General features: G+C 35.9%; 1 protein-coding gene across 5 annotated transcripts in view; it reads left to right on the top strand.

Annotated features, from left to right (window-relative positions):
• Wasf3 (WASP family member 3) overlaps positions 1-27,631 on the top strand; it is a 134,508-nt gene that overhangs the window by 93,189 nt on the left and 13,688 nt on the right. For all 5 annotated transcript variants that reach the window (XM_034636331.2, XM_034636330.2, XM_071611311.1 and 2 more), the window contains 3 exons: positions 19,171-19,305; positions 21,817-21,970; positions 25,873-25,990. In XM_034636331.2, the coding sequence (XP_034492222.1) occupies positions 19,171-19,305; positions 21,817-21,970; positions 25,873-25,990 (407 nt within the window). The remainder of the gene's footprint in view (positions 1-19,170; positions 19,306-21,816; positions 21,971-25,872; positions 25,991-27,631) is intronic.

Raw genomic sequence — 27,631 nt, 5'->3', positions numbered from 1 at the left:
ATTGCTCTGGATAGAATTTAAAGGACTGTATTGATTAAAAATAGTGAAAGTGGGCATCCCTATCTTGTTCAAGTTTTTAGAGGGAATGCTTTCAGTTTTTCTCCATGTGGAATGATGTTGACTTTGAGCTTAGTATAGATAGCTTTTACAATGTTGAGATGTGTTCCTACTATCTCTAGTCTTTCTAGTGTTTTGAACATGAAGGTGTGCTGTATTTTGTCAAATGCTTTCTCTGTATCTTTTGAGATGATCATATGATTCTTTTCTGTAAGTCTATAGATGTGATAAATTATGTTATTGATTTCCATATGTTGAACCAAGCTTCCATCCCTGGGATGAACCCCACTTGATCATGGTACACTATCTTTTTAGAATGTTTTTGTATACAATTTTCCAGAATTTTATTGAGAATTTGTGCATTTATGTACAGGACATTGGTCTGAAGTTTTCTTTCCTTGATATGTGTTTGTCTGGTTTTGGTATCAGGGTGATACTAGCCTAATGGAATGAGTTTGGAAGAGTTCCCTACTTTTCTATTTCATGGAATGATTTGAGGAGTATTGGTGTTAATTCTTCTTTGAAAGTCTTATAGAACTTGGCTGTGAATCCATCTGGTCCTGGGCTTTTCTTTGTTGGTAGGCTTTTGATGGCATCTTCAATCTCATTTCTTGAAATTGATCTGTTTAATTTGTATACGCCCTCCTGATTCAGTTCTCATTATAATGTGCCTTGGTGTGGATCTGCTCTAATTTTGTACTTTTGGGGTCCTATAAGCCTCTTGTGGTTGATTTTCTATTTCATTATTCATATTTGGGGAATTTTCTGATATTATATCATTGAAAAGATTGTGCATTCCTTTGGTTTGTATCTCTGTGTCTTCATCTGTCCCTATAAATCTTAAAAAGAATTTTTGAAGTTCTAATGCTTCAAGACTTACATAAGTGTTGGCGTTTCTCATGAATAAGGTAGAAGGTTATTGAAGGGAAGGAGGATACACCATATATTTAGGAGACTACAGGTTGAATTTTCCTTGGGAATTCAGAAGTATTTCAGATTTCAGATTTTTTAATATTTGCCTATCCATAATGAGGTAACCTTGGGGATAGCACTAAGTCTAAACAGGAATTTCATTTATGTTTCATATATACATCACCTGCAGGTACGTTTATACAGGTATTTTTAGTACATTTACACTTCAATTATGACCCATCACTTGAAGTCAGCTGTGGACTTTTTCATGTGTGGCATCATTTGGCACTCAAAAAATTTCAGGTTTGGGGGCATTTCAGATTTTCAGATTAATAATTCTCACCCTATTTAAGATAAAAAGACCCATTAGCCATAGAATTGGAGGGCAGTGTAAGATGAGTTCCCCTAGCCTTACGAGAGGTAGGATTATATGGGAACTAGTCAAATCTATTGATCTACCATTTGACCTAGAATATTGGAAATACTTTCTTTGGGGCATTATAGAAATAATTATTAAGTTACTTTTAACTTATCCTTTCCCTGTATAATTTTCAATAAAATAAGTGTTAATCCTGCATTGTTCTTAAGAGCACAAGTTAGAGAGTCAGCCAAACCTGAACCTTTATTCCTGGCGATCACTCTGGTTATGTCATCTATATTCTTTATATTTCATGAGTTTCAAGGCTTATGGTAAAGCATCTCAAGTGATTTATAGATGTTCCTCTAATTGGTTTGATTTACTCTTATCAAAGCATATCACCTAAAACTTTGAGGGAAGATTTTTAAGGTTTACTTTTTTAAAAAAATTTTTACTATAGCCACTGTCATCAGATATATGATTGTAATTATGAGCATCCTAAACTAGTATTCTTCCTTAATGGATGCCCTTTTTATGGGAATAACCATTCACCATTCTCTATCTTTCATATTCTGTACTTCATCTTTTGTCCATCAAGAGAGAGTGAGAGACACACAGAAAGGGAAAAGGGAAAAAGAAGCAGAAACCAAAGATGACCCCATTTTTTGGAATTAACTGATCTGTACTTTAAAATATTTAGCTTTTCTGAGCATGGTGCATGCCTGCAATCTCAGCAGCATGGGAGACTGAGGCAGGAGGATTGAAAGTTCAAAGCCATCTCTAAGCAACTTATGGAGTTCCTGACTCTAAATATAAATAAAAAGGGCTAGCTACTTGGTTGAGTGGATTAAACACCTCTGGATTTAGTCCCTGGTACCAAAAAAATATAAAAATAAATAAAAGGATGTAAGCATATATAAATATTAAAATTTTAAAAGTGTTATATGACATATATGCAATATATACATGTATTTTATATATAATGTTTCGTATATATATTTGCCTTTGAAAAATATATTGAAGGAATTTTCAGTTTCTGGTCTAGCTTTTAAGGGACTTGGAAGTCACTCCTATCATCCAATAAGAGGAAAAAACTGAACAAAATAAAAACACCTTTCTTAGATCATCAGAGAACTATGGTCAAAGGACAAACTGATGCCCCAAATCAGCGAGATGCAGATACAGAGAATCATGCAGAAACTCACACATAGAAGCAAAGGAGGACCATTCCAGGCTGAAAAGTCTGTGCTATGATTGCTGAGTTGTTGGAGACTTAGGACAAATGAGAGATTTAAAAGATCCCAGGGTGCCCAGTCTTTTTTTTAATATTAATTTTTTAAATTTATATATGACAGCGGGATGGATTACAATTCATATCACACATATAGAACACAATTTTTTGTATCTCTGGTTGTATACAAAGTATATTTACACCAATTCATGTCTTCATACATGTACTTTGGATAATGATGACCATCACATACCACCATCATTTCTAACCCCATGCCCCCTCCCTTCCCCTCTCACCCCTCTGCCCTATCTGGAGTTTGTCTATTTCTCCCATGTTCCCCCTCCCTACCCCACTATGAATCAGTCTCCTTATGTCAGAGAAACATTAGGCATTTGTTTTTTTTAGGATTGGCTAACTTCACTTAGCATTATCTCCTCCAACTCCATCCATTTACCTGCAAATGCCATGATTTTATTCTCTTTTATTGCTGAGTAATATTTCATTGTATTATAAAATGCCACATTTTTTTTTCCATTCATCCATTGAAGGGCATCTAGTTTGGTTCCACAGTTTAGCTATTGTGAATTGTGGTGCTATAAACATTGATGTGGCTGTGTACTTGTAATATGCGTTTTTTTTTTTAATTTTTTTTTTTAGTTGTTGATAGACCACATAAAAATAAATAAATAAAATATGCTGTTTTTAAGTCTTTTGGATATAGACTGAGTAGAGGGACAGCTGGGTCAATTAGTGATTCCATTTCCAATTTTCCAAGGAATCTCCATGCTGATTTCCATAATGACTGTACCAATTTACAATCCCACCAGCAGTGTATGAATATACCTTTTCCCCCCACATCCTCGCCAACACTTATTGTTGTTTGTATTCATAATAGCTGCCATTCTGACTGGAGTGAGATGAAATTTTAGAGTAGTTTTGATTTGCATTTCTCTAATTGCTAGCAATGATGAACATTTTTTATATATTTGTTGATTGTGTATCATCTGAGAAATGTTTCTTCAGATCATTGGCCCATTTATTGATTTTTTTTTTTTTGGTGTTTAGCTTTTTGAGTTCTTTATATACCCTAGAGATTAGTGCTCTATCTGATGTATGAGGGGTAAAAATTTGTTCCCAAGATGTAAGCTCTCTATTCACCTCACAAATTGTTTCTTTTGCTAAGAAGAAACTTTTTAGTTTGAGTCCATCCCATTTATTGATTCTTGGTTTTAATTCTTGTACTATAGGAGTCTTTTTAAGGAAGTTGGGGCCTAATCCCACATGACAGAGATTAGGGCCTACTTTTTCTTCCAATAGACGCAGCGTCTCTGGTTTTATTCCTAGGTCCTTGACCATTTTGAGTTGAGTTTTGTGCATGGTGAGAGATAGGGGTTTAATTTCATTTTGTTGCATATGGATTTCCAGTTTTCCCAGCACCATTTCTTAAAGAGGCTCTTTTCTCCAATGCATGTTTTTTGTACCTTTGTCCAAGTATTGTAGTTTTGTCTCTGTGTCCTCTATTCTATACCATTGGTTTACCAATGTATTGGCACTGTACTGGTGCCAATACAGTGCTGTTTTTGTTATTATTGCTCTGTAGTATAGTTTGACGTCTGGTATAGTGATGCCACCTGCTTCACTCTTCCTGCTAAGGATTGTTTTAGCTATTCTGGGTCTCTTATTTTTCCAGATGAATTTCATGACTGCTTTTTTTTTTTTTTTCCTGTGAGGAATGCCATAAGGTTTGATTGGAATTGCATTACATCTGTACAGTGCTTTTGGTAGTATGGTCATTTTGACAATATTAATTTGTCCTATCCACGAGCAAGGTAGATCTTTCCATCTTTTAAGGTCTTTTTTGATTTCTTTTTTTAGGGTTCTATAGTTTTCATTGTATAGATCTTTCAACTCTTTCATTAAGTTAATTCCCAAATATTTTATTTTTTTAAGGCTATTGTAAATGGGACAGTTTTCCTTCTGAGGATTTGTCACTGATATACAGAAATGCCTTTGACTTATGGTGTTGATTTTATATCCTGCTACTTTGCTGAATTCATTGAGTTCATTTACTAGTTCTAGAAGTTTTCTGGTGGAATTTTTTGGGGGTTTTCTAGGTATAGAATCATATCATCAGCAAATAGTGCTAATTTCAGTTCTTCTTTTTCTATGTATATCACTTTAATCTCTTTCATCTGTCTGATTTCTCTGGCCAGTGTTTCCAGACCTATATTAAATAGAAGTGGTGAAAGAGGGCATCCCTGTCTTGTTCCAGTTTTTAGAGGGAATGCCTTCAATTTTTCTCCATTTAGAATTATTTTGGCCTGGGGCTTAGCATAGGTAGCCTTTACGATATTGAGATATGCTCTTGTTATTCCTAATTTTTCTAGTGTTTTGAACACGAAGGGGTGCTGTATTTTGTCAAATGCTTTTTCTGTCTCTATTGAGATGATCCTATAATTCTTATCTTTAAGTCTTTTGATGTGATGAATTACATTTATTGATTTCCACATGTTGAACCACACTTGCATCCCTGGGATGAATCCCACTTGATCGTGGTGCACTATCTCTTTGATATATTTTTGTATTCTAATTTTATTGAGAATTTTTGCATCTATGTTCATTAGAGATATTGGTTTGAAGTTTTCTTTTTTTGATGTATCTTTGCCTGGTTTTGGAATCAGGGTAATATTGGCCTCATAGAATGAGTTTGGAAGTGCTGCCTCTTTTTCTATTTCCTGAAATAAATTGAAAAGCATTGGTATTAGTTCTTCTTTAAAGGTCTTGTAGAACTCGGCCGTGTATCCACTGGGTCCTGGGCTTTTCTTGGTTGGTACACTTCTGGGATGGCATCTTGTATTTTCTTGCTTGAAATTGATCTGTTTAAATTATGTATATCATCCTGATTCAATCTGAGCAAATCATATGTATCTAAAAATTTGTCAATGCCTTCAATATTTTCTATTTTATTGTAGTACAAGTTTTTTTTTTAATTTTTTTATTGTTGGTTGTTCAAAACATTACAAATTTCTTGATATATCATATTTCACACTTTGATTCAAGTGGGTTATGAACTCCCATTTTTACCCCATATACAGATTGCAGAATCACATCAGTTACACATCCATTGATTTACATATTGCCATACTAGTGTCTGTTGTGTTCTGCTGCCTTTCCTATCCTCTACTATCCCCCCTCCCCTCCCCTCCCCTCCCCTCTTCTCTCTCTACCCCCTCTACTGTCATTCATTTCTCCCCCTTGTATTATTTTTCCCTTTCCCCTCACTTCCTCTTGTATGTACTTTTGTATAACCCTGAGGGTCTCCTTCCATTTCCATGCAATTTCCCTTCTCTCTCCCTTTCCCTCCCACCTCTCATCCCTATTTAATGTTAATCTTCTTCTCCTGCTCTTTGTCCCTACTCTGTTCTTAGTTACTCTCCTTATATCAAAGAAGACATTTGGCATTTGTTTTTTAGGGATTGGCTAGCTTCACTTAACATAATCTGCTCTAATGCCATCCATTTCCCTGCAAGTTTTTGAAATAATTTCTGATTATCTTCTGTATTTCTGTAGTGTCTGTTGTGATATTTCCTTTTTCATTACATATGTTAGTAATTTGAGTTTTCTCTCTCCTTCTCTTCATAAGAATGGCTAAGGGCCTGTCAGTTTTATTTATTTTTCAAAGAACCAACTTTTTGTTCTGTCAATTTTTTCAGTGGTTTTTTGTTTGTTTGTTTGTTTCAATTTCATTGATTTCAGCTCTGTTTTTAATTATTTCCTATCTTCTACTGCTTGTGGTGTTGATTTGTTTTTTCTTTTTTCTAGGGCTTTGAGATGTAATGTTAAATCATTTATTCGTTGACTTTTTTCTTCTTTTAAGCTATGAATTCCATGTAATGAACTTTCTTCTTAGAACTGCCTTCGTAGTGTCCCAGAGACTTCGATATGTTGTATCTGTGTTCTCATTCACTTCTAAAATTTTTTAAATCTCCTCCTTGATGTCTTCTGCAACCCATTGTTCATTCCATAGCATATTATTTAGTCTCTAGGTATTGGAGTAGCTTTTATTTCTTATTTTATCATTGATTTCTAATTTCATTCCATTAAGATGTGATAGAATGCAAGGTAGTATCTCTACTTTTTTATATTTGCTAAGAGTTGCTTTGTGGTATAATATATGGTCTGTTTTAGAGAAGGACCCATGTGCTGCTGAAAAGAAAGTGTATCTGCTTGTTGTAGGATGAAATATTCTATATATGTCAAGTAAGTCTCTGTTATTGATTCTATTATTGAGTTTATAGTTTCTTTGTTCAGCTTTTGTTTGGAATATCTATCCAGTCATGAAAGAGGTGTTTTAAAGTCACCCAAAATTATTGTGTGGGTCTGTTTTACTCTTGAACTTGATAAGAATTTGTTTGTTTGAACTTATGCTCTATTGTTTGGGGGATATATATATATATATATATATATATATATATATATATATATATATATATATATATAATTTTCTGATATTATCTCATTGAAGAGATTGTGCATTCCTTTGGTTTGAAACTCTGTGCCTTCCTCTGTCCCAAGAACTCTTAGATTTGGTCTTTTGATGCTGTCCCATAATTCTTGGATGTTCTGTCATCACTGTATGATGAACTTTATTTTCCAGATTGTATATTTTGTCTTCATTATCTGATGTTCTTTCTTCTAAGTGATCTAGTCTGTTGGTTATGCTTTCTATTGAAATGTTTATTTGGTTTAGTGTAGCCTTCATTTGAAGGATGTCTGACTGTTTTTTTCTTTTTCAGAGTCTCTATCTCTTTCCTGAAGTAATATTTTGCTACCTATATTTGTTCTCTTATCTCCTGTTGGAGTGATCATTTTTTTCTTGTATTTGCTCATTTAGGTCATTCTTTAGTTTACAGATTATTTTAATTATGAACCTTCTGAACTCCTTCTCTGACATTTCATCAACTTTGCTGTCCATGGGTTCTGTTATTGTAGTATCCTAGTTTGGGGCACTTTCCTCCCTTGTTTTTTCATATTCTCTATGTGTCTTCCTTTCTTACAGTGTGGATCTTGGACCTAGGTCCCTCGCAGGCTGGTGTGGGCAGATCTGGGCTGTTTCTACCCTCCTGCTACAGTCTGCTGGTCAGAAGGAGTGGTCCCATGCCAGAGGCTGGGCTTCGGCAGGTGTCTGCAGGTTATGAGATGGACCGGGGCTTACTATGAGCCTGGGTCCTGCACAGGCCGGTGTAGGCAGATGAGTGCCTTCTTAGAGGGGATACGAATTGATCTCCCCCTATATGCGATCTGATTCCTCTCTCTCTCTCTCGAAGCTTTTAAGATTCTATCCTTGCTGTATATGCTAGGTATGTTCATTATAATGTGCCTTGGTTTAGATTTGTTGAAACTTTGTACATTTGGTGTCCTGTAAGCCTCTTGTATTAGGTTTTCCAATTCATACTTCATGCTTGGGAAATTTTCTGAGATGCAAATTGGTCTCCCCCTATATATGATCTCATTCCTCTGTCTCGCAGCCTTTTTTGTGGTTCTGTGTGTTTTCCTGTTGGGAGCCTTACCATGTTCTCATGATAAAAGCTGAAAGAAAATACCCCAAGTCTTCAATAGTGAAAGGGGCAAAGCAACCATTTTGAAATAAGCCCAGAACATTTTTTCCTCTTAGCATGTCAGCCCTCAGAAGAAGCTATTTTTATACAGCCTAAGAGATCAAGGTTTTGCTAGAGCTTAACAGTTTTGGGGGAGAGAAATAACCAACTCCAGCCCCCTGTAATCTTCCTGTCTCACCTGAGAGGGAAGAGAAGTGAGACCCAGGGGCCCAGGCTCACTAGAAGACTGAAACCTAACTATAGACTGTAAAACACTTCTCTTTCCCAACAACTTACCAATATATCACTGGTCTGTGTACTCCCGTTTTTGTTTTGTTTTGTTTACCAGTGTGTCATGTCTGGCTTTTATCAAAAAATTACAAAGCATGTTAAATGGCAAAAAACACAGTTTGAAGAGACAAAGCCAAACATCAGAATCAGGGAAGTTCGAATTTTCAGACTTGGAATTTTAAATAACTATGATCATTATGCTATGGGCTGTAAAGAAAATGTAGACAACTTGCTAAGGGTTAAGGAGAGGTAAAGTAATCAATAGAAATGGAAATTCTAAATTAAAAAAATTATTGAAGAGCATGTGAGCAGACAACTTGTATGGGAAAATGTGAATTTCAACAGAAAAAAAATGAAATTATTTTTTAAAATGCTAGACTGGAGAATACTGTATCAGAAAGAAAGAATTCAATTGATGGGTATGGGAACAGACTGCACAGTGATCAGTGAAATTGAAGAGAATTCAATAGAAATTGTTCAGACTGATCATCAACAGAAAGTGAATTTACAAAAATCAGCTTAGAGCCTCCAAAATACAGGTCTAGTACATATGTAATTGGAGCCATGGAAGACAAGAGAGAAAGAATAAAGCAGAAAAAATAATGGATGATAATTCTTGACTCCTGATGATATCTGTCAACCAACAAATATAAGAAGCTTGGCAAATTCCAGAACTTATAAATTATAGAAAAACACATCATAGTAACATAGAACAAAGATAAAGAAAAACATTGGAAGGAGCAAGAGGAAGGATGTATATTGTATATAGGGAGGTGTTATGGTTTGGATGTGAGGTGTCCCCCCCCCCAAAGCTTACCTGTGGGAAACTGTATGATGATGAATTAATCCCCTGATAGGAATTAACTGAGTGGTAACTGAAGGGGCAGGGTGTGGGTAGAGGAGGTGGGAATTGGGGGCATGGCTTTGGGGTAGATATTTGTAACTGGCAAGAGGAGACCTCTCTCTGGTTCCTGATCATCATGAAAGCTGCTTCCCCTTACTACACTCTTCCACCATGGTTCTACCTCACCTGGAGCCCTGAGGAATAGAGCCTGCTGCCGCAGTCTGGCTGGGCACAATCAGGAGCCACTTGTCAAAAGAAACTAACTTTATTTTTAGAACCACACACGCCAAACAAAACAGCCTCTCAGGAAAAACCCTCAGAGCCTCAACTGCCACCACCGGCTTTCCACAAGCCTCTCTCTCCCCCACAAGCTTCTCCCCACCTCCCACAATCCTCCTGCTCTTGAGGCCGATTGGCTGGGTCACGTGGGCGGAGCCAAAAAAGTCCCCCAATGAGCAGCTCCGTGGTCTGAAAGGGCAGGGAAACAGTCCAATGAGCATCACCGCAGAGGAGCCAATCAGCTAGATGTTGCTGGGGCCGAGGAGCCAATCAGCTAGATGTTGCTGGGGCCGCTGTGAGCCAATCATCAGCCGGCAGCTGGAAGTTTGCTGGCAGCTGGAAGTTTGCTGGGGCCCCTTCGGCTGTGGCTCTCAACAGCCTGCTATCTGAGAATTGAGTCCTCTGAAATTGTGAGCCCCCAAATAAACTTGTCCTCTTCTGAAGTTGTTCTGGTTGGGTCTTTTAGTCACAGCAGCAAAAAAGCTGAGTAAGGTAGGAGGAACAGTATTAAGAATGACATCTGATTTTTCCTTAGAAACAGTTGAGACCAGAAAACAATGGATAAAGTCTTGAAGGGGAAAAAAATGTTCTATAATCTCTAATCAATGAAATATCCTTTGAAAATACAAAGAAAATGATGACACATTTTACACAGAATCTGAAAGAATTAGTCTCCCAGTAGACCTTCACTACAAAAAATATATTTAAAAAGTTCTTTAGACCAAAGGGAAATGATACTAGATAGAAATGCAAGAAGGAATAAAGATTATCAAAAAAGTAAATATGGACCTGGGTATGGTGGTACACACCTACAGTCCCAGGGGCTCAGCAGGCTAAGGCAGGAGGATCACGAGTTCAAAGCCAGCCTCAGACCGTAAGCAACTTAGTAAGACCCTCTCTAAATAAAATATATAAAAAGGCTGGGGATGTGGCTTAGTGGTAAAGCGCCCCTGGGTTCAATCCCCAGTATCATAAAAAATAAGTAAATATGGAAATAAATAAAAATATTATTAAAATTTATGTCTATTGTACATATAAGAGACTATTGTTTAAAAGTTATTGTGGAGTTTATAATCTGTGTGACAAGAAACTAAGTGACAATAAGAACTCTGAAGGTACAAGGGAGTGAATGGAATTATACTCTTGTATTTTATATTGTTTGTTAATACTGTATTATTTGAAAGTTGATTGTGATGAGTTAAGGATGCATATTGTAATTTCCAGTAACTATTAAGCATAACATATAAAAGAGATAAAATGGAATCCTAAAATAATTATTTTATTACCCCAGAAGAAGGCAGGAAAGGAGGAACAAGGAACAGAAGGGACAAATAGAAAACAAATGCCCAGGTGATAGAATTAAATCCAGCAATAGGCAATACATTCTTTAAATAGAAACATTTTGACACTCCTCTTAAAAGGCAGAGATTACCAGTCTAAATAAAACAGCAAGACCAAAATATATGTATTTTAAGAATAATGATAGAGACTTAAAGAAAATAATGAGAAAAATATGCCATGTAAATATAAAGCATAAGAAAACTGGTTTGGTGGCGATAAGATAGACTGTAAAAGAGATGAAGGACATTTTGTCACAATAAAAATCAGGAACACTGAACACCAGTCTTAAATATATATGCGTATAATAAGAGGACTCCAAGGGTACATAGAATAAAAGTAAACAGAACTAAGGGAAAAACTAGACAAGCCCAAAATCCTGGTTGGAAATTTTAATGGGAAACCCTCAGTAATTGAAAGCACATGTAGACCATAAATAAATAAATACTTGCATGCATGAATGAATGATGTAGAAGGTTTGAACACTACCAACAATTTAACTTAGTTGATCTGTATATACTGAACTCCCAAACTGTGGAATGCACATTCTTTTAATTTCCCATGGAACTTCACCGATATGGAACATATGCTAGGCTGTAAAAGAATAAGTTTTAAAAAGATTACTATATAGAATGTGATGATAATGGAATAATAATAATAGTTTTAGATAATTCTCAATTATTAGAAAGTCAAGCAGTGTCTTTTTACTCACTGGATCAATGAAGAATTCAAAACAGAAATTAGATATTATTTCTAGTGGTAATTAAGCACAAAATATCAGTGTATTGTGAGATTTAGCTAAATGTTTAGAGGGAAATTTGTAGCTTTAGAGGCTTATATTCGAAAATAAAGATCTAAAATCGTATGCACTTTGTTCATGTGAACTCTTAGTGTTGCTCAACAATACTGATATAATTTCTTAGTTTTGGTATTCTTATCAGAATGCTTATTTCATATCTTCTCCTTAATCCTGTACTACGCCACTCTGATGGCCACTATGCTTATTTTATTGGTAAAATAAAAGCAATCAGGAAATCTTGACATCTGTGTTCTGACATATCAACCCACTATGAGGGCTGTGTACTGGTGTATCCTGCTCACCCTCCTTTAATATGATAACTTGTTCCTACTCCTATCCAAACCATCTCTTCCACTTGAGCACTGGATCCCACCCCCTTGTGCTCACTCTAGGACTACATTTACCTTCCTTCCTTCTTCTCTGCATCTTCCCCCAACCCCCATTTATATATATCCTTCCTATTAAATATAACATGTAGGGAAATCTCCCAGCTTAAACCGAAGATTGTCCTATCCCTGTTGTCCTATTTCTTGCTTCCTTTCACAGCAATAGTCCTTCAAAGAACTATTTATTTCTCCAATATCTCTGCTTTCGTTATTGTCTTTGTCCCAGTTAAAGTTTTATCCTTCCCACTCTTTTGAAACTGTGCTTGTCAACATTATCAGTGCCTTTCAAGTTGCTGACTCTAGCGATCAATTGCAGTCCTATGACTTAATCTGTTAGTAGCAATGGACTATTGATAACTTCCTGCTTTGAAGAGACTTTTTCATCTGGCTTCTGGACTACCTCACTTTGGTGTTTATTGTGCCTTACAGCTATTTGTTATTACTTTCCTTTGTTGGTCTTCCCAACCCCTGTAAGTTGGTGTGCTCCAGAGGTCAGTCATTGAAATTCCTCTCTGCCTGTTCCCATTCAACTAGGCAAGCTCTTCCAATGTCATGGCTTGAAATACCATCTTTATGCTATGACTTCCAAATGTATGTGTTCATTTCTGATCTCTCCCATAGACTTCAAACTCACATATACAGCTACCCATAGCATCTTGGATTTCTAATGGGCATCTCAGATTCAACTTGTCTAAAACTAAATTTATCATTCTTTTCCTTTCCTTTTCCCCAACCCCTCTGTCTTAGCAAATGAGCACTCTACTCTACCAGTTGCTTTTGGATTATCTCTTCTGTCTCTTATAACAGATATCCAATCCAATAGCAAATGAAGTTAGTTATATTCAAAATATTTGCCAATCTGTACACCTGCTGCCTGTCTCACTGCTACTATTCTAGTCTAAGTCACCATCACCTCTCACCTGCTAGTCAGGATCCTCCCAGATGGTCTCTTTACTCCCACTGTAGTCACCCACCCCTCAAAGGGGAGGGCATTTATTTTTCTTCTCCACCACTCACTGGCTTCCAGCCACATTGGCCTCCTTGATATTGCTCAGGCACACCAAGCATGTTTCTGTCTTCTGCCTGGAATATTCTTCCCCTGTATACTCCTATAGAATATCTTCTACCACTCTCTAGTCTCCTACTGTTTTCTTCAGGGTGTTTGTTATCAGCTGTCACATGATCTGTTTAATTGTCCGTTTCCCCCAACTGTAATATGTGCTTCATGAGACTTTGACTGTGTTCACTGCTGTGTTTCTTCTGTCCACTGAGACAATACCTCTCACATACTGTGTGCTTGATGAATGTTTGCTGAATAATTGAGTATGCTTAATAACCAGTGTTCATTCCCTTCTTATAAAATGCTTAGAAAGAATATTGTTGAAATCTATGCAAAATTTTTATGTGGGGGTAATTTGAACATAGATTTCTCAAGCTGGAAACAAGTTCATATGGTATGAATAAGTCCAGAATTGTAACCTTTGCCAGTAATGAATGAGTAAATCACATTTCCCTCAGAATGGTTGCTAATTCAATCCAGAATTATTTTAGTTTAACTACTAATGAACTTGCCATTGAAAGAGTGAGTTAGGATTCTGCTTTTAAAATCTGTCGCTGTTTGCAAAACTGAAGACTATAATTGCAACACTTTATTCTTGTTCATCAAAAAATGCAACTCCTTCCATTTCCTTCCTCTTAGTCACTTGTCAGCTTTCAGCAGCTGGCAAAATATTAATTATACAAGTGTTTAATTTCTGTGTTTCTCTATAAATCAAGAGCTTCCAAGTGGAACTATATAATCAATTGCTTGCTTTTCAAATAGAGCTATGCATTGATAGGAGAGGGTACATGTTACTTATCCTTTTCTGCTTATATAGCATCTAGCAGAGAGTACAGAGAGTTTTTCTCAATAATAGTCACAATGCTTTGCAAATGCTGCTATAACTTTTGCAAGAGGCTGTGGCATACACTCCCATCTTTTTGGAGATCTATGTTCTCCCTCTAAATTAGTCTTCTGTGTAGCTAACGGGGAAAGGATAGGAGATTGTGAGATTGCACTGGAATATATATGTATATATTTATATAAAATATGTAATTAATTATGAATTGTCAAATAGGAAAACAAAAATTAGTTTCACCTGACTATGTCACATATTCAGAAATAAAGAACTAACCACTGGGTATGAAAGCATTTGGAACATGTGCTCATCTGCAAGGCACCCAGCATTTACCAAGAGAGTGTTATAAAACAGCAGTTCTGAAAGATATGACTAGGTGTTTCTAAGCCAGGTCACTTTGAAAGCATGATATGCTAGAATCCTCTTGCAGATTCCCAGCACATACACATATTAGCCTGTTAAAGATTTTGCGATCCCCTAAGGGATAGGAACATGTTTAATCTGTTTAGCTCAGCATTTTCCAAACTTCAAGCAAAGAACATTAGCTGGCAGTGTACTTGTTAACAAGAAGACACTGGTTTAGATCACTGTTTTTGCTCAGTGACAGACAGTTTTTGCTCAGCAAAAGCAATATAGAGGTCAAAAGCTTAACTAATGCCCTCAAAGAGCTTAGGGAAATAAAGACTAGAGTTATGAGAGTCATGGGATTGAGGTAGGATGAGGGTATTGTGGGAGCACAGAGAGGACATCTATTCTTACAGACCCTAGTCTGCATCCTGAAGGGTCAGTTTTAAATTAACCGGGTGATGACTCAGTCAATGCATTTTTATTCATATATTCCAAAATATTTTCTGACAACCTATAATCAAGGTGTTCTGTAGCCACAGGGGATTGATAGAGCAGTGCGCAAAACTGAGGAGAATTCTTGTCTTCATGGATCATATGTTTTAGACAGATGATAAATTGTGAGAACACATAAAAGTACCATACTTGATTGCATGGTAATAAGCACTAAAGAGAAAACTCCAGCAGTGAGGAGATGAGGGAGGGTGTGTGATGATGTATGTGATGAGGTGATACAGTTAGCTAGGGTTGCTAAAAGGTCTCACTTAGAAGATGACATTTGAACATAGAACTGGATGAAGTGAGAGAGCTAAACAGAAATGACCTGGGCAGAAGGAATAGGAAATGCAAAAGACTGGGGAGAAGGAGTACACTGGCATGTCTGAGAAGCAGTGAGGAAGCCAGTGTATAGGAATGGAATGTGCACGCAAAGGGGTATGAGAGATGAGGCCAGGAGAGTAAGTGGAGCCAGATCATGGAGAACTGTATGTCATTTTCTGGTCTTTGGCTTCTAGTCTAAGTGAGATGGCAAGGAACAGAAGGGACTTAAGAATGCAGAAAAGAACCAGGATCTAACTTAAGGTTGATAAGATGACTCTGCTGCTCTATAGGAAGTGATCTGAAGGGGGCATGTGTCTGAGTGAATAATGGGAAGTGAATTCCTTGGCAGTAAGGGATATCCAGGGGAAAAGTGAGTGTGACTTGGATCAGGGCGGGATTCAGGGAGGTGGTGCAGGATGGTCAGGTTCTGGGTCTATTCTGCAAAAGTATGCTTGGGGAGGGTTTGCTGGAGAGTCAACAGATGGGAGAGAACAAGATGAGTCAAGGATGACCCCTAGGGCTGTGGCATGAGTAACAAGAAGGATGCAGTTGTCACTTTTCAAGCATAGAAGATGATGAAAGGAGCAGGCTTGGGAAGGAAAATGAGGAATTCTGTTCTGGAACATGAGTTTGGATTGTTCATTAGACACCCAGGTGATGTTGTTCAGTAGAAGTGTAATATATGAGTGTGCCTTTCAGGCGGAGGGCACCCTGAAATAAAAGTGAGGAGTTATAAGCACTGAGAGAGTATTTGAAGCCATTAGACTGGATTAGATGCCCAAGCGAATGTTGACAGGAAAGGGAGGAGATTGAAATATTTGACATGGAGGTCTATTTTTGTCAGTAGTTTTTTTTTCCCATATTTTTTGGTAGTTGTAGATGGACATAATCCCTTTATTTTATTTGTTTATTTTTATGTGGTGCTGAGGATCGAACCTAGTGTCTCATGCAGAGTCAAGCACTCTGCCACTGAGCTATAGCCCTAGCCCGTCAGTAGTTTTTAAGAGCAAAGTTCTTGGAAATATTGAAACACTAGGTTTAAGCACAAATAACTTTTTTTTTTCTTTTGCCAAATAGCAAAAGAACTTCTATTAAATAAAAGTAAAACGCCAAGACCCTGAGCCGTGGGTTTATATGAATAAGTTTCTAGTCTGGGCAGGGGAGGAAGCTGAGGAGGAGCCAACAGATAGGATTTAGGTGTGAGGCAGGCAAGTGAGCAGACTTGGCAAAGGGGGACATGGCAACCATGGACCAGATAAGGCCCAGAGTTGGCCCTTGACTTAAAAAGGAAGTGGTCTTCTGAGGCAGGAGAACTGTTTCATAGAGTGGTAGGGCAAAAATGCCAGGAAGAATGGGGAAAGGGACTTGGATAGAACATAAGCTTCTCAGTATCATCTGGCAAGTCCTATGACCAAATTTCTGCTTGATATTTGTTCTATCAATACAACATTGTTCTTACAGTCCCTAAACCCATTTGCTTCCTCCCACCATATCTGTGCCTTTTGTGCAAGCCCCCTTGTCAACTACCTTCACTCTCTTTCTTAAACTAATCACTAACATTACAGTGCACACAGTGGCAGCCCAAAATCTAAGCACTTTACCTGCTTTTTCTTTTCTTACAAATCTGCTGTGATTTTAGTCATCTTAAAAATAACTGGAATCTCTCTCACCACCTTATACCCTACTATCAAACTAAATAAACAAGAGCTGGGGTTGTAGCTCATTGGTGAAGTGCTTGCCTAGCACGTGAGAGACATTGTCTTTGATCCTCAGCACCACATAAAAAAAAAAAAAAGAAATAAAAAACATAATGTTTGGGTTGTTATTTGGAATCTTTACTGAAGAAGAAATAGAGAAAGAGGCTGTTAACAGTTCAGAGTAAAGAGGGGAAGAGAGGTTTGTTTCAGTGTAGAATCCTTAATTTTTATGATTTTCTTCTGAAACTTTTAAAATTTTCATCTAAAAATTTTTTTTAGTTGTCAATGGACCTTTATTTTATTTATTTATATGCAGTGCTGAGAATCAAACCCAGGGCCTCACACATGGCTAGGCAAGCGCTCTACCACTGAGCCACAACCCCAGCCCAAATTTTCATTTTTAATAGTGATAAAATATGCATAACTCAAAATTTACCATCTTAATAATTTTTAGGTGTACAGTTCAATACTGTGGGAATGTTCAAATTGTGCAGTAGATCTTGAGAATTTTTTTATCTTGTGGAAGAACTGAACTCTGTTCCCATTAAACAACTCCCATTCCCTTCTTCCCCCAACCCCTAGCAAGTACCATTCTACTTTCTGGTTGTAAGAATTTAACTTCTCTAAGTACTTCATCTGAGTAAAATCACTGTATTTATCTTTTTGTGACTATTTCCCTTGTTATCACGGTTCATCCATGTTGTATCATGTGTCAGAATTTCTGCCTTTTGAATGCTGAATATTTGATTTGTTTATCCTTTCACCTGTTGATGGTCATATGGGTTGCTTCCACCTCTTGGTTGTTGTGACTAACACTTCAATGAACCTAAGTGTACAAGTATTTCTCAAGTCACTGTTTTGGATATGTACCCAGAATTGAAATTGCTGGATCATACTGGTATTCTATGTTTAATGTTTTGAGGATCTGCCATACTCTTCTGTATTTTGTGGCCAAGGAGATTCAGTGAAGTAAATGATAAAAGCATAGAACTAAAAGTTAGTAGACCATGATTTTGTTTCATCTGCTTTTGCCATTTGCCAGTCAGGAGATTTAGAAAGATTACTTTTCTGATCCTCAGTTTAATTACCTGGAAAATGAAAAACAGTAATTCCCTGATAGTCTCTGGGCCTCACTCATTTACTTATTGAAGGAATATGTGTGTTGGAAGCCTTGCTCTAGGACTGGGGCTGCAACATTGAGCAGACAGACAAGGTTCTTGCTCTTTGGAAGTTCACAGTCTGATGGATTTTAGCACTGAGAACAGAAACTGGCTATGAGAGTGCTTAGTAAACAGTAAATCACCAAGAAAATATTAGTGTTATGCTTGCTCCATTGAAGTTTTCTTCTGGAATGTTTGGGTTGTTATTTGAGCAATAAATTGATGGAAAAAGAAAATAAAAAGAAATGATAGGTATCTCTGTCATAGAAGTTAAGTCCTTACATGAAATAGGCAGATATTAAATATTTGTTGAGTGTGTAAGGGAAGGTATTGGGATTTGGAAATTCAGTGTAAGTAGATCTAAGTTTTATGTCTCTTTGTTAAGTCTTCAGAATTGTTAAATCCATTTTAAGAAAAGTTGGGAGTTATATCTAGCACTCAAAGGAACATAGAGTTGACCATACAGAAAAAAATTAACTCAAAATTTAAAATACCCTTTAGAGAGTGTAAAATCACACATCACTGTCTCTAGATTTCCAAATATAAATTAGAAGAACTTAATGCCATTGTAAAGAGCCAACCAGGGCTGGGGTTATAGCTTAGTAGTGCAATGCTGCCTAGCATGTGAGAGGCACTGAGTTTGGTCCCAGCAAGCACCACATAAAAAATAAAATAAAGGCATTGTGTCCATCTAAAACTAAAAATATTTTTTTAAAAAAACAACAGGACCAAATATCTAATGTTTCTCATTGTGAATGAGGTAAATTTAAGGTCAAATATGATTTATTGAATTATTTTGAGGGGTAAAAGGGAAGTTTAGTTCCTGAAATTGTATTTATACTTAAAACATACAAAATGAGAATTTTTTTCTTCCTTAAAGAAGTCACATTTAGCAGGACACAACTTGAGTGATCACGCATGCAGTGATGAAGATTCTGTATTATCTATTTTAGAATTTTGCCACTTTTCATCAACTTTTCAATTATATAAATATCTAATAAATTCCAAAAGTTCTAAGGCCGTGGACTGTGATACTTCATTTTTACACTCATTTGCACAGGACCCTGGGTGTTGACACTAATAAGCACTGGTGTGGCTGTGCCGGGGCAGCTCAACAGCTCCTTAGCAGATGGCTTTCTCCATTTCTTCTCCTCTACAGGCAAACATGCTGAAGACATATTTGGTGAGTTGTTTAATGAGGCTAACAACTTCTACATCAGAGCAAATTCTCTTCAAGACAGAATTGATCGCCTTGCTGTCAAAGTTACCCAGCTGGATTCCACAGTTGAAGAGGGTAGGTAATTGCATGAAAGCAGTGAGCTAGAAGTGATGTTGACAAGACGGTAGTAATTAATTGCATTGTAATTACTACTTTTTCCTTGGGGTAGTATGTTGACATTTCATCTCATCGTTTCCTAGAAGAATAGTGAGGAAAACCCTACAACATTGGGTTAATTAGTGATGAAAAGATTCATGTCTTGTTTATCTCATACACCATGCATTTTCTATTTTATATATATATATATATATATAAATACTACAATTATATATAAACATAGTATTTGTTCTAAAGGATTCTTCAAATATATTCAGTAGTAGAAGTCCTAATATAGGTTAATGGTAGTTATTTTGAAAATACATTCTTGCCTAAAACAGAACCATCCAAAGAGATAGTCCAACCAAGAGGGAGGGTCATAGGTGTATCAAGCCAAAGAGCAAAACCTTTAGCCTAATTGTTAGGATTGATGCTTATGAATAATCTTGGTGATTCTGCCAATTTAAAAAATGTTATTAATCTCAGAAATAGCAGTTACCAAAGGCCTTTAAGCTCAAGTTTTAAAATAACATTAACGAAACACTGTGTAAGTTAACTGAAAATCATTTTGATTATATTTCCTAAAATTGTGGCAGTTGCAATAAAATTTAGGCCATCAGTAATTCCATTTTAAAAATTTCATTTTCAGTATTTTTTGAATGAAAGTCTGAGATTAGACTGGAATAAATTTGCTAAAAAATTGCAAGATACACCATTCATATTTGCTTTGAGAAAAACATTCAAGTTATGAATTATTTTTAGAATTTCTAGATTATTTTAGAATTTCTCTCATTGTTTTAAAATGATCCCAGCATTTGATTTTTGTATTATACCTATTTATAGTAGTATCAATAAAAATAAGCTGTAAATTAAAAAAAAAACATAGTTTATTTGTGAAATTTATCCCTCATTATTTTAAAAAGTATATTTGTTCGTGCTCAAAGGTAAAATTAAATTAGTATCAATATCCATTATGAATGTTCTGACTTTTCCAACAATAGGAAGCTAAAAACATGCTCTTTTAAATCAGATATTTTGAATTTTATTTTCTAGTTAAAAATAAAAATTTAGGGCTGGGGTTATGGCTCAGTGGTAGAGTGCTTGCCTAGCATGTGTGAGGCACTGGATTCAGTTCTCAGCAGCACATATAAATAAGTAAATAAAATAAAGGTCTATCAACAACTAATAAAAATATTAAAAAAATAAAAATTTAAATGGCAATTTTGTCAGTTGAGATAAGGAATTCATAACATCTTAAATCTATTATTTAGTTTTAAAATTGATAGCACAAGTGATTGTTTGGTTTTTTTTTTTTTTTTAATTAGCTTTAGTCGGACACAATACCTTTATTTCATTTATTAATCTTTATGTGGTACTGAGGATTGAACCCAGTGCCTAACACATGCCAGGCAGTATTCTACCACTGAGCTCCAGCCCAGCACAGGTAATTTTTAATATTCAACTTTATTAGGTTTTTATCTTGGCTTTTTGAATTGAAATGATTATGATAAACCTTATGCTGGAAAAGGTTAATCTCTAGATGAAATTTTATGACATTTTATAGTACGTGTCATGTCTTTACAATCCCTTTTCAATTAAGATTTTACCTTATTATTTTCCTTGATATGGATATGAGAGTGGAAGAGATATTTGACTGAAATATAGGAAATATAGCTCACCTTTTTTTTTCTCAGGGGGTGAAGGCTGGAAGATGTTTTAAGTGTCACATAACAACCTGAATTAGTTTCAGTGGCCAAGCTGGTGTGTTAATAGGACCAGTGTACTCTCCACAAAAAGTTTATATCAAGGTCAGATGAGTGAACAAATAAAATGTAAATGCTGTACAGACACAAGAAAGAAATATATCTAGCACTGATATTTTGGCTCCTTTGTATAGTTTTGTTTCATAAGTCAAGCAACTCAATTTCTAGGACTTTATGTTAAGAAACTTTTGTTGTCTTTCCTTAATGTCAGTGTTGTAAAAGCTTAATGTGTTATTTACACTTGTGCGATTTTTGCACAAGTATAAGGTATTATACTTAAACTACTATTAACTGAGGTTTTCCCCTAGGATGCCGAAATCTATGTATTTACATGCCTTTTATACTCATAACTATATTCCCATGTGGTTTCTGAGAAGGACTGTTTAAATAATCTGAAGCTGTACTACTTAGGTCCAGTGAAAAATTTGATCTCTACAGAGGAAGAAAAGCCATAATTTGACCATATTTTAGAGAAAACTGTTACCTCTAAGCGAGGAGGGATGGTCATTTTCTTTAAGCATGGTTTTAAATGAACAATTTAAAAAAACCATCATTTGGTTATTACAGGAGATGTTTACTATAGTGGGTCAATTGATACTTATTCCTAAATGGTTAAAAATTCTGTATAATTTATATATATATATATATATATATATATATATATATATATATATATATATATTCATATTTGTATATAATTTAACTTGGGGGACTTTTCTCTATACAGTGTCACTACAGGACATCAACATGAAAAAAGCTTTCAAAAGTTCCACAGTTCAAGATCAGCAGGTGGTTTCAAAGAACAGCATTCCTAATCCTGTTGCTGACATTTACAACCAGAGTGATAAACCTCCACCTCTGAACATCCTGACACCTTACAGGTATGGCTTCCCACATCCTCAAAGTGTTTTTAGTCATTGTGGATGGAGAGTTAGACAGTGTTGGAAACACACTTATGTACTGGATGTATCCTGGATAGCTCATTTGGGTTAAAAGAATTCTTTCAAACTTTGAAAACAATAATGCTGTTGAAATTAGTCCCTGGTGCTGGATTACTAAAGTTCTGGTATTTCAGGATACATATCACTTACCAGGAGAAGTTTGAACTCTGATTTTAACTGTTAGACTTGGATGTTTTAAGTGGAAGTGGGCATTTTATATAATGGCTTTATGTGTGATTATCTTGTTGTTACTTATGTTCAAAGCCAATTCAAAAGGAGCAGCACAGTTTATTTATAATGCAGCAAAATATCTGTCTCAGTGCTTTAGCACTGCAGAGACATTTATTATTAATTCAGAAAAATGTATGCTACAGTGTTAGGGGTTTTTAAGGGTGAAAATAGAGTCACAAAATTAACTTTCTGTTATTGTTAAAATGGTAAAATACTTTATAAGGACCAAATTTCTAAGAAAAAGGACAGAAAATTTTTAAAGGCTTCTTCCTCTGTCCATCTTTGTTCCCTGTGTTAGTCAGCTTTTTGTTGTAGTGACCAAAATAATTGATAAGAACAAGTTAGAGGAGGAAAGATTTATTTCGGCTCATGGTTTCAGAGGTTTGAGTCCATGATCAGCCTTCCATTTCGTTGGACCTGAAGTGAGGCAGAGGATTGTGGTGGAAGGGCATGGCAGAGGAATGCTGCTCAGTTCATGGATACCAGGAAGCAAAGAGAGAAAGGAAGGGACTGGGGGAAGATAAAACCTTTTAGGGCACACCCACAATGACCTGCTTCCTCCAACTAGGTACTACCTCCCAAAAGTTCATTTAACCATCAGTGGATTAGTCCCACCTATGTGGTTAGACCCCTCATGATCCAGTCACTTCTCAAAAACCCCACCTCTGAATACTGCTATATTGGAAACACAAGACACTGGGGGACAGTCTGGATTCAAACTACAACACTCTCCTCTTTGGAGGCCACTTATTTCACCTCTGCCCAGCACAGATTGTGGAAATCAGTGGCCCTAGAGTCAGTGCTGCCAGCTGTGCTCCCACAAGGGCCTTGGAGAATACTGTGTGTTCTTTGTATGTGTCACTGCCTTGACATTCCTGCCTGCAGGGCCCTGCTCAGGGAGAGCTTAGAGTTTCCCGAGTCTCATTTTCCATCCTTTCTGGGATCAACAAGGCTTGGAAATACCTTTTATCACAGCTATATCAGGAAAGGGCAGTTGAAACTGAGTCCCTTTTTTCCTGCATAGACAGAAAAGATTCTCTCAAAACAAATATAAGAGCTCCCTTTAAACTGATGGGAGATGAGCAGGATTCCCCCCTAAGAAGTTTGTATAAAAATGGAACAAGTATACTTGCTGGAGGTTATAGAGCACAAATTTTAAAAATATATGATACATATGAATAAAAGCATGGTAATCCTGGTGTATTGGTCAACTTTTGCATTCCTGTGACTAAAAGACTGGACAGGAAAAACTTAAGTGGAGGAGCCATTTACTTTGGCTCATGATTTCTGAGCTTTAATCCATGGTCAGCCAACTGCATAGCTCTGGGCCCAAGATGAAGCAGAACATCATGGCATAATGGCATGGTGGAGGGACATGGAAACCAGGAAAGAGAGAGAACTGTACTCACCAAGGACAAAAATATAAACCCCAAAGGTACACTCCCAGTGACCTACATCTTCCAGTCACACCCTACTTGCCTACAGTTACTGCCTAGTTAATCCATGCCAGTGGATTAATCCATGATTAGGTTATGTCTCCCATAACCCTAAACATTCTTGCATATTTTCACCTAGTATTTTTGTGACTGCTTTCATTTTTTAAAATTATTTTTTGTAGTTAAGATGGGCAGAATGCCTTTATTTGTTTATTTTTATGTGGTGCTAAGTATCAAACCCAGTGCCTCACACATGCTAGGCAAGTCCTCTTCCACTGAGCTATAACCCTTGTGACTGCTTTCATTTGATAAATGTTTTTTCAGGACAATTTCAGTTTTATTTAGTGCTGGCAGCCCCACTATAAACACTGTAGTGTGAGGGCCTGCTTATTAGAATTCTCCTACCTGATATTATTAAGGAAGCTCACTAAAAATTCTATGTTAAAGGAAATAATCCAGAATATCCAGTGAACCACATGTATTTGACTAATCAAGATCATGATTAAATATCTGTAGTGATTTAAATTTTAATTGCATAAAATGATTTTATATATTATTTTAATGTACATAATATATATAATGTGTACATATTCAGTCTTTTGGAAAATAAAGCATGTCTTTGGTTTTTTAATAATGTGTTTTAAGATTAGCAGTGGCAGCCCAAATCTACTTTTTATTCATAAAACAATAATTGAGATACATAAAACATAAAATTATGCATTTGAATTAAATGTGTCACTGTGACATGATGAAAAGTGGTCAGATGATGATAAACATTAGACATATCTGCTTTTAGTCTTATGTCAGGATTGGCATTTGTTTACTTCATTGAGCTTCTATCTTCATTAGAGTATTAACTGCATTTTTAAAAGCAAGAATGTGCATTTTAGATATCTTCAACTTTTCAGCAAGTTCCTCAGTTTTCCTATAATTCTATATTCAATTCCTTAGTGTCTTAGGGAACCAAATTTGCTTTTTCACAATTATGTTACTAATAAAATCTCTATCATGCAAGCTGCTTACAAGTTGGGAAACTAGAAGAAAGGAAGGATGTTAAATAATCCAAGGTTAAAGTATATATAGAAAGAGTTGCACTGGTTTGTTAGTGATCTTCAGACACAGTGACTAGAATAGCCATGGTAGGAATATGGGCCTTAGCGTTTTATAGTGAGAAGCCTGCAAGAGATGACGTAGCAGGAACTTTAAGGATAGACCTTTTCCATTTTTTCTTCCTGTGTTAGCTTTCTTTTCTTGGGCATAAGCTCTTTCCTGTCTATACTCATTTAACTGATTTTGCATCTCAGTACCTTAAATGACTTGTTGAAATATTAGTATGAAGTATGAATGTACTGCTTCCTCTTGGGAAGTCTACAGGCCACATGGTTTTTAAAAACGTTAGTATTATAGAGAGTTTACTTTGCATCATGATTTTTTTGAACATTCCTATTGATTTATATTACACTTTGGATTCATATTGGCTACATTGTTCTTGGTTGCATGATAAATGAGTAATTTTTTATGAGGCCTTTGAAATATTCCTAAGACCACAGTATTTGAAGAAGTACTTGACACTAAAATGACCACAAGTGAATGAACTTGCTTTGAAAATATATAGTTTATTGCTTTTTTTCCTAGTTACAATTATATCCATGAAAATTTTCTTTGCTGATTGAATTTACAGATATTGGGCAACCTGGTTGAGAAGAAGAGACAGCACTTTATAGTTTTTATTCTAATAATATTGAAGCTCAGAGTAGAAGTAAATGTATCTGTATAAGAGTCCATTCATCCCTGTGTATACCTCCTTGTTGGAATAAACAAAATATTTCCTGAAATATTAACACTCAGTAGTCATGAGCTTCATTGTGATTTTTACAGAGCAATTTTCTATTCTTAATTCTGAGTGTGCAAGAATACTTTCGTTATTCTGGAACAAGTTGCTGTTTGTACATTTTTCCACATTTTTTCAAAAGGAAATTTAGAGAATTAATAAAGTATAGGATAGTTAAGATGTCCTCTGCAAATGTTACAATGCCATGAGTTAAAATTAAATTCACATTAAGATGTCCTCTGCAAATGTTACAATGCCATGAGTTAAAATTAAATTCACATTAACATGCATATGAAAGTATCTAATAATCTTTTTCCCCTTACTTATAATACATTGATTCGTAGAGATGATAAGAAGGATGGGCTGAAGTTCTATACTGATCCTTCCTATTTCTTTGACCTATGGAAAGAAAAAATGCTACAGGATACAGAAGACAAAAGGAAAGAGAAACGGCGTCAAAAGGTAAGTAATCCCACTGTGGGAAAGCTGCATATCACTGTGGATTTGGGATTCTTGTTTAGAAGTAAGTAAATCACTAAGTGCTTTATTTAAATGGTTGAGTTGTTTGATTTAGTACTCAAGGTTTTTATAGAGGGTAAAAAAGATCCTGACAATTCAATGTAACACAGTCATACTATTTTTCTATAACTACTGATTTATTCTCCAGCACTGGCTTTGCTTTAATAATAGTAGTGACTAAAATTTCAGTTTTCTTGGTAACCATGTTTTATAGCTTCTCTCCTTCTGATCCCTCAATTTTTCATAAAGCGGTCAGCCTTCCATATCAGATACAAGGATGTACTTCTGTCTATTTAACTTTTTTGGTGTCATAAATGTGACACCTTGGTGAAATGTGCATAGTGGATTGGGAAGCATGTGTAATCTGGGTTCAGGGATGGTATTTACTGAAAATGAGCTTCTGTTTGTGGGTAGCCATAGGCAAGAGAATTGCAAGTCAGACTGATGAGAAACACCTGCCTTACAGGCAGTCATGCAAGCATAATTCTGCTTGCTCAAGTTAAGGAACTTCTGCTTTGAAAATTACCTCTTTGGGGCCCAGAACTCAGACTAAGCCACCTAGAAGAGTACTTCTTTGAGGACAAGATTTTGCTAATATTTTTATATGTAACCTGTGTTTAAAAGTGATGTATAATAAGAATTGTAACGCATTTCATTGTCATTTATTTTTTTAAAAAAATCAGTTAAAAAAAGTGACCACCCAGTTTTGTTGACAAATATTACAGTGCATTATTTAGGAGAAACATTTAGCATTCTGTGGATTGGCCTTTAGGTTTTGGCACATTCAGGTATATTTGTTCAGTTGGAGAAAGAAGAATTTGAGGTTTGAAAACAGGATTTTTAAAAGAGAAGATATGGAGCTGAGGATGTAGTTCAGTGGTAGAGTGCTTGCCTAGCATGTGGAGGTCCTGGGTACCAGCCCCAGTACTACAAAAGAACAGAGGGAGAGAGCAGGGGGAAAAGGAGGAAAGGAAAGAAACTGGTCTCTGGAAAAAGATTTAAAAGCTGTGGATTATTTGAATACTCAATTTCAGTTAATTTTGCTCATGGCTTAGAAAGATTTAATTGGGAATTTTGAAAGAACTGCTGAAGTTCTTCAAAGTATTCAACCAAAGAATAAATGGAAAAGAAACAAGTATGTGTTTATTTCAATCCCTATACTTTTTGACAGTAACTGGACAAAACCCTAGGACTTTTGAGAGTACCTTTTTTTAAAACTTTCTGTCCTTTTAAAAGGCAGTTTACCTTCTCAGTGATTCTTTGGGGAAGAATATTTAATTTTGTGACCTTTTTATTTTGAAGGGAAAATCATCTTTTATGTAAGATTATTGTGTCTTCAAAATCATTTGTCATTTCATTAGTTATTTTTTCTCATTTTATATTCCTCAAACACAATTCTGATAAAAATTCCTGATTCATTCATTTATGTAATAATTTTTGTTAAATGCTGGGTAAGCAGTGATGGAGAAAACAAGACTGTCACACACCTGGTTTATAACACAGTGAGGATCCCTGGCCTTATGCTGTCATGAGCCTGGAGCTCATACAGAGAGAAAAGTTCAACAGTGTCAATGCCAAAGTGCT

This window comes from Marmota flaviventris, chromosome 4 (genome assembly GCF_047511675.1).
Source record: "Marmota flaviventris isolate mMarFla1 chromosome 4, mMarFla1.hap1, whole genome shotgun sequence".
NCBI classification, from domain to species: Eukaryota; Metazoa; Chordata; class Mammalia; order Rodentia; family Sciuridae; genus Marmota; species Marmota flaviventris.
This window is presented reverse-complemented; position numbering and strand designations above follow the sequence as displayed.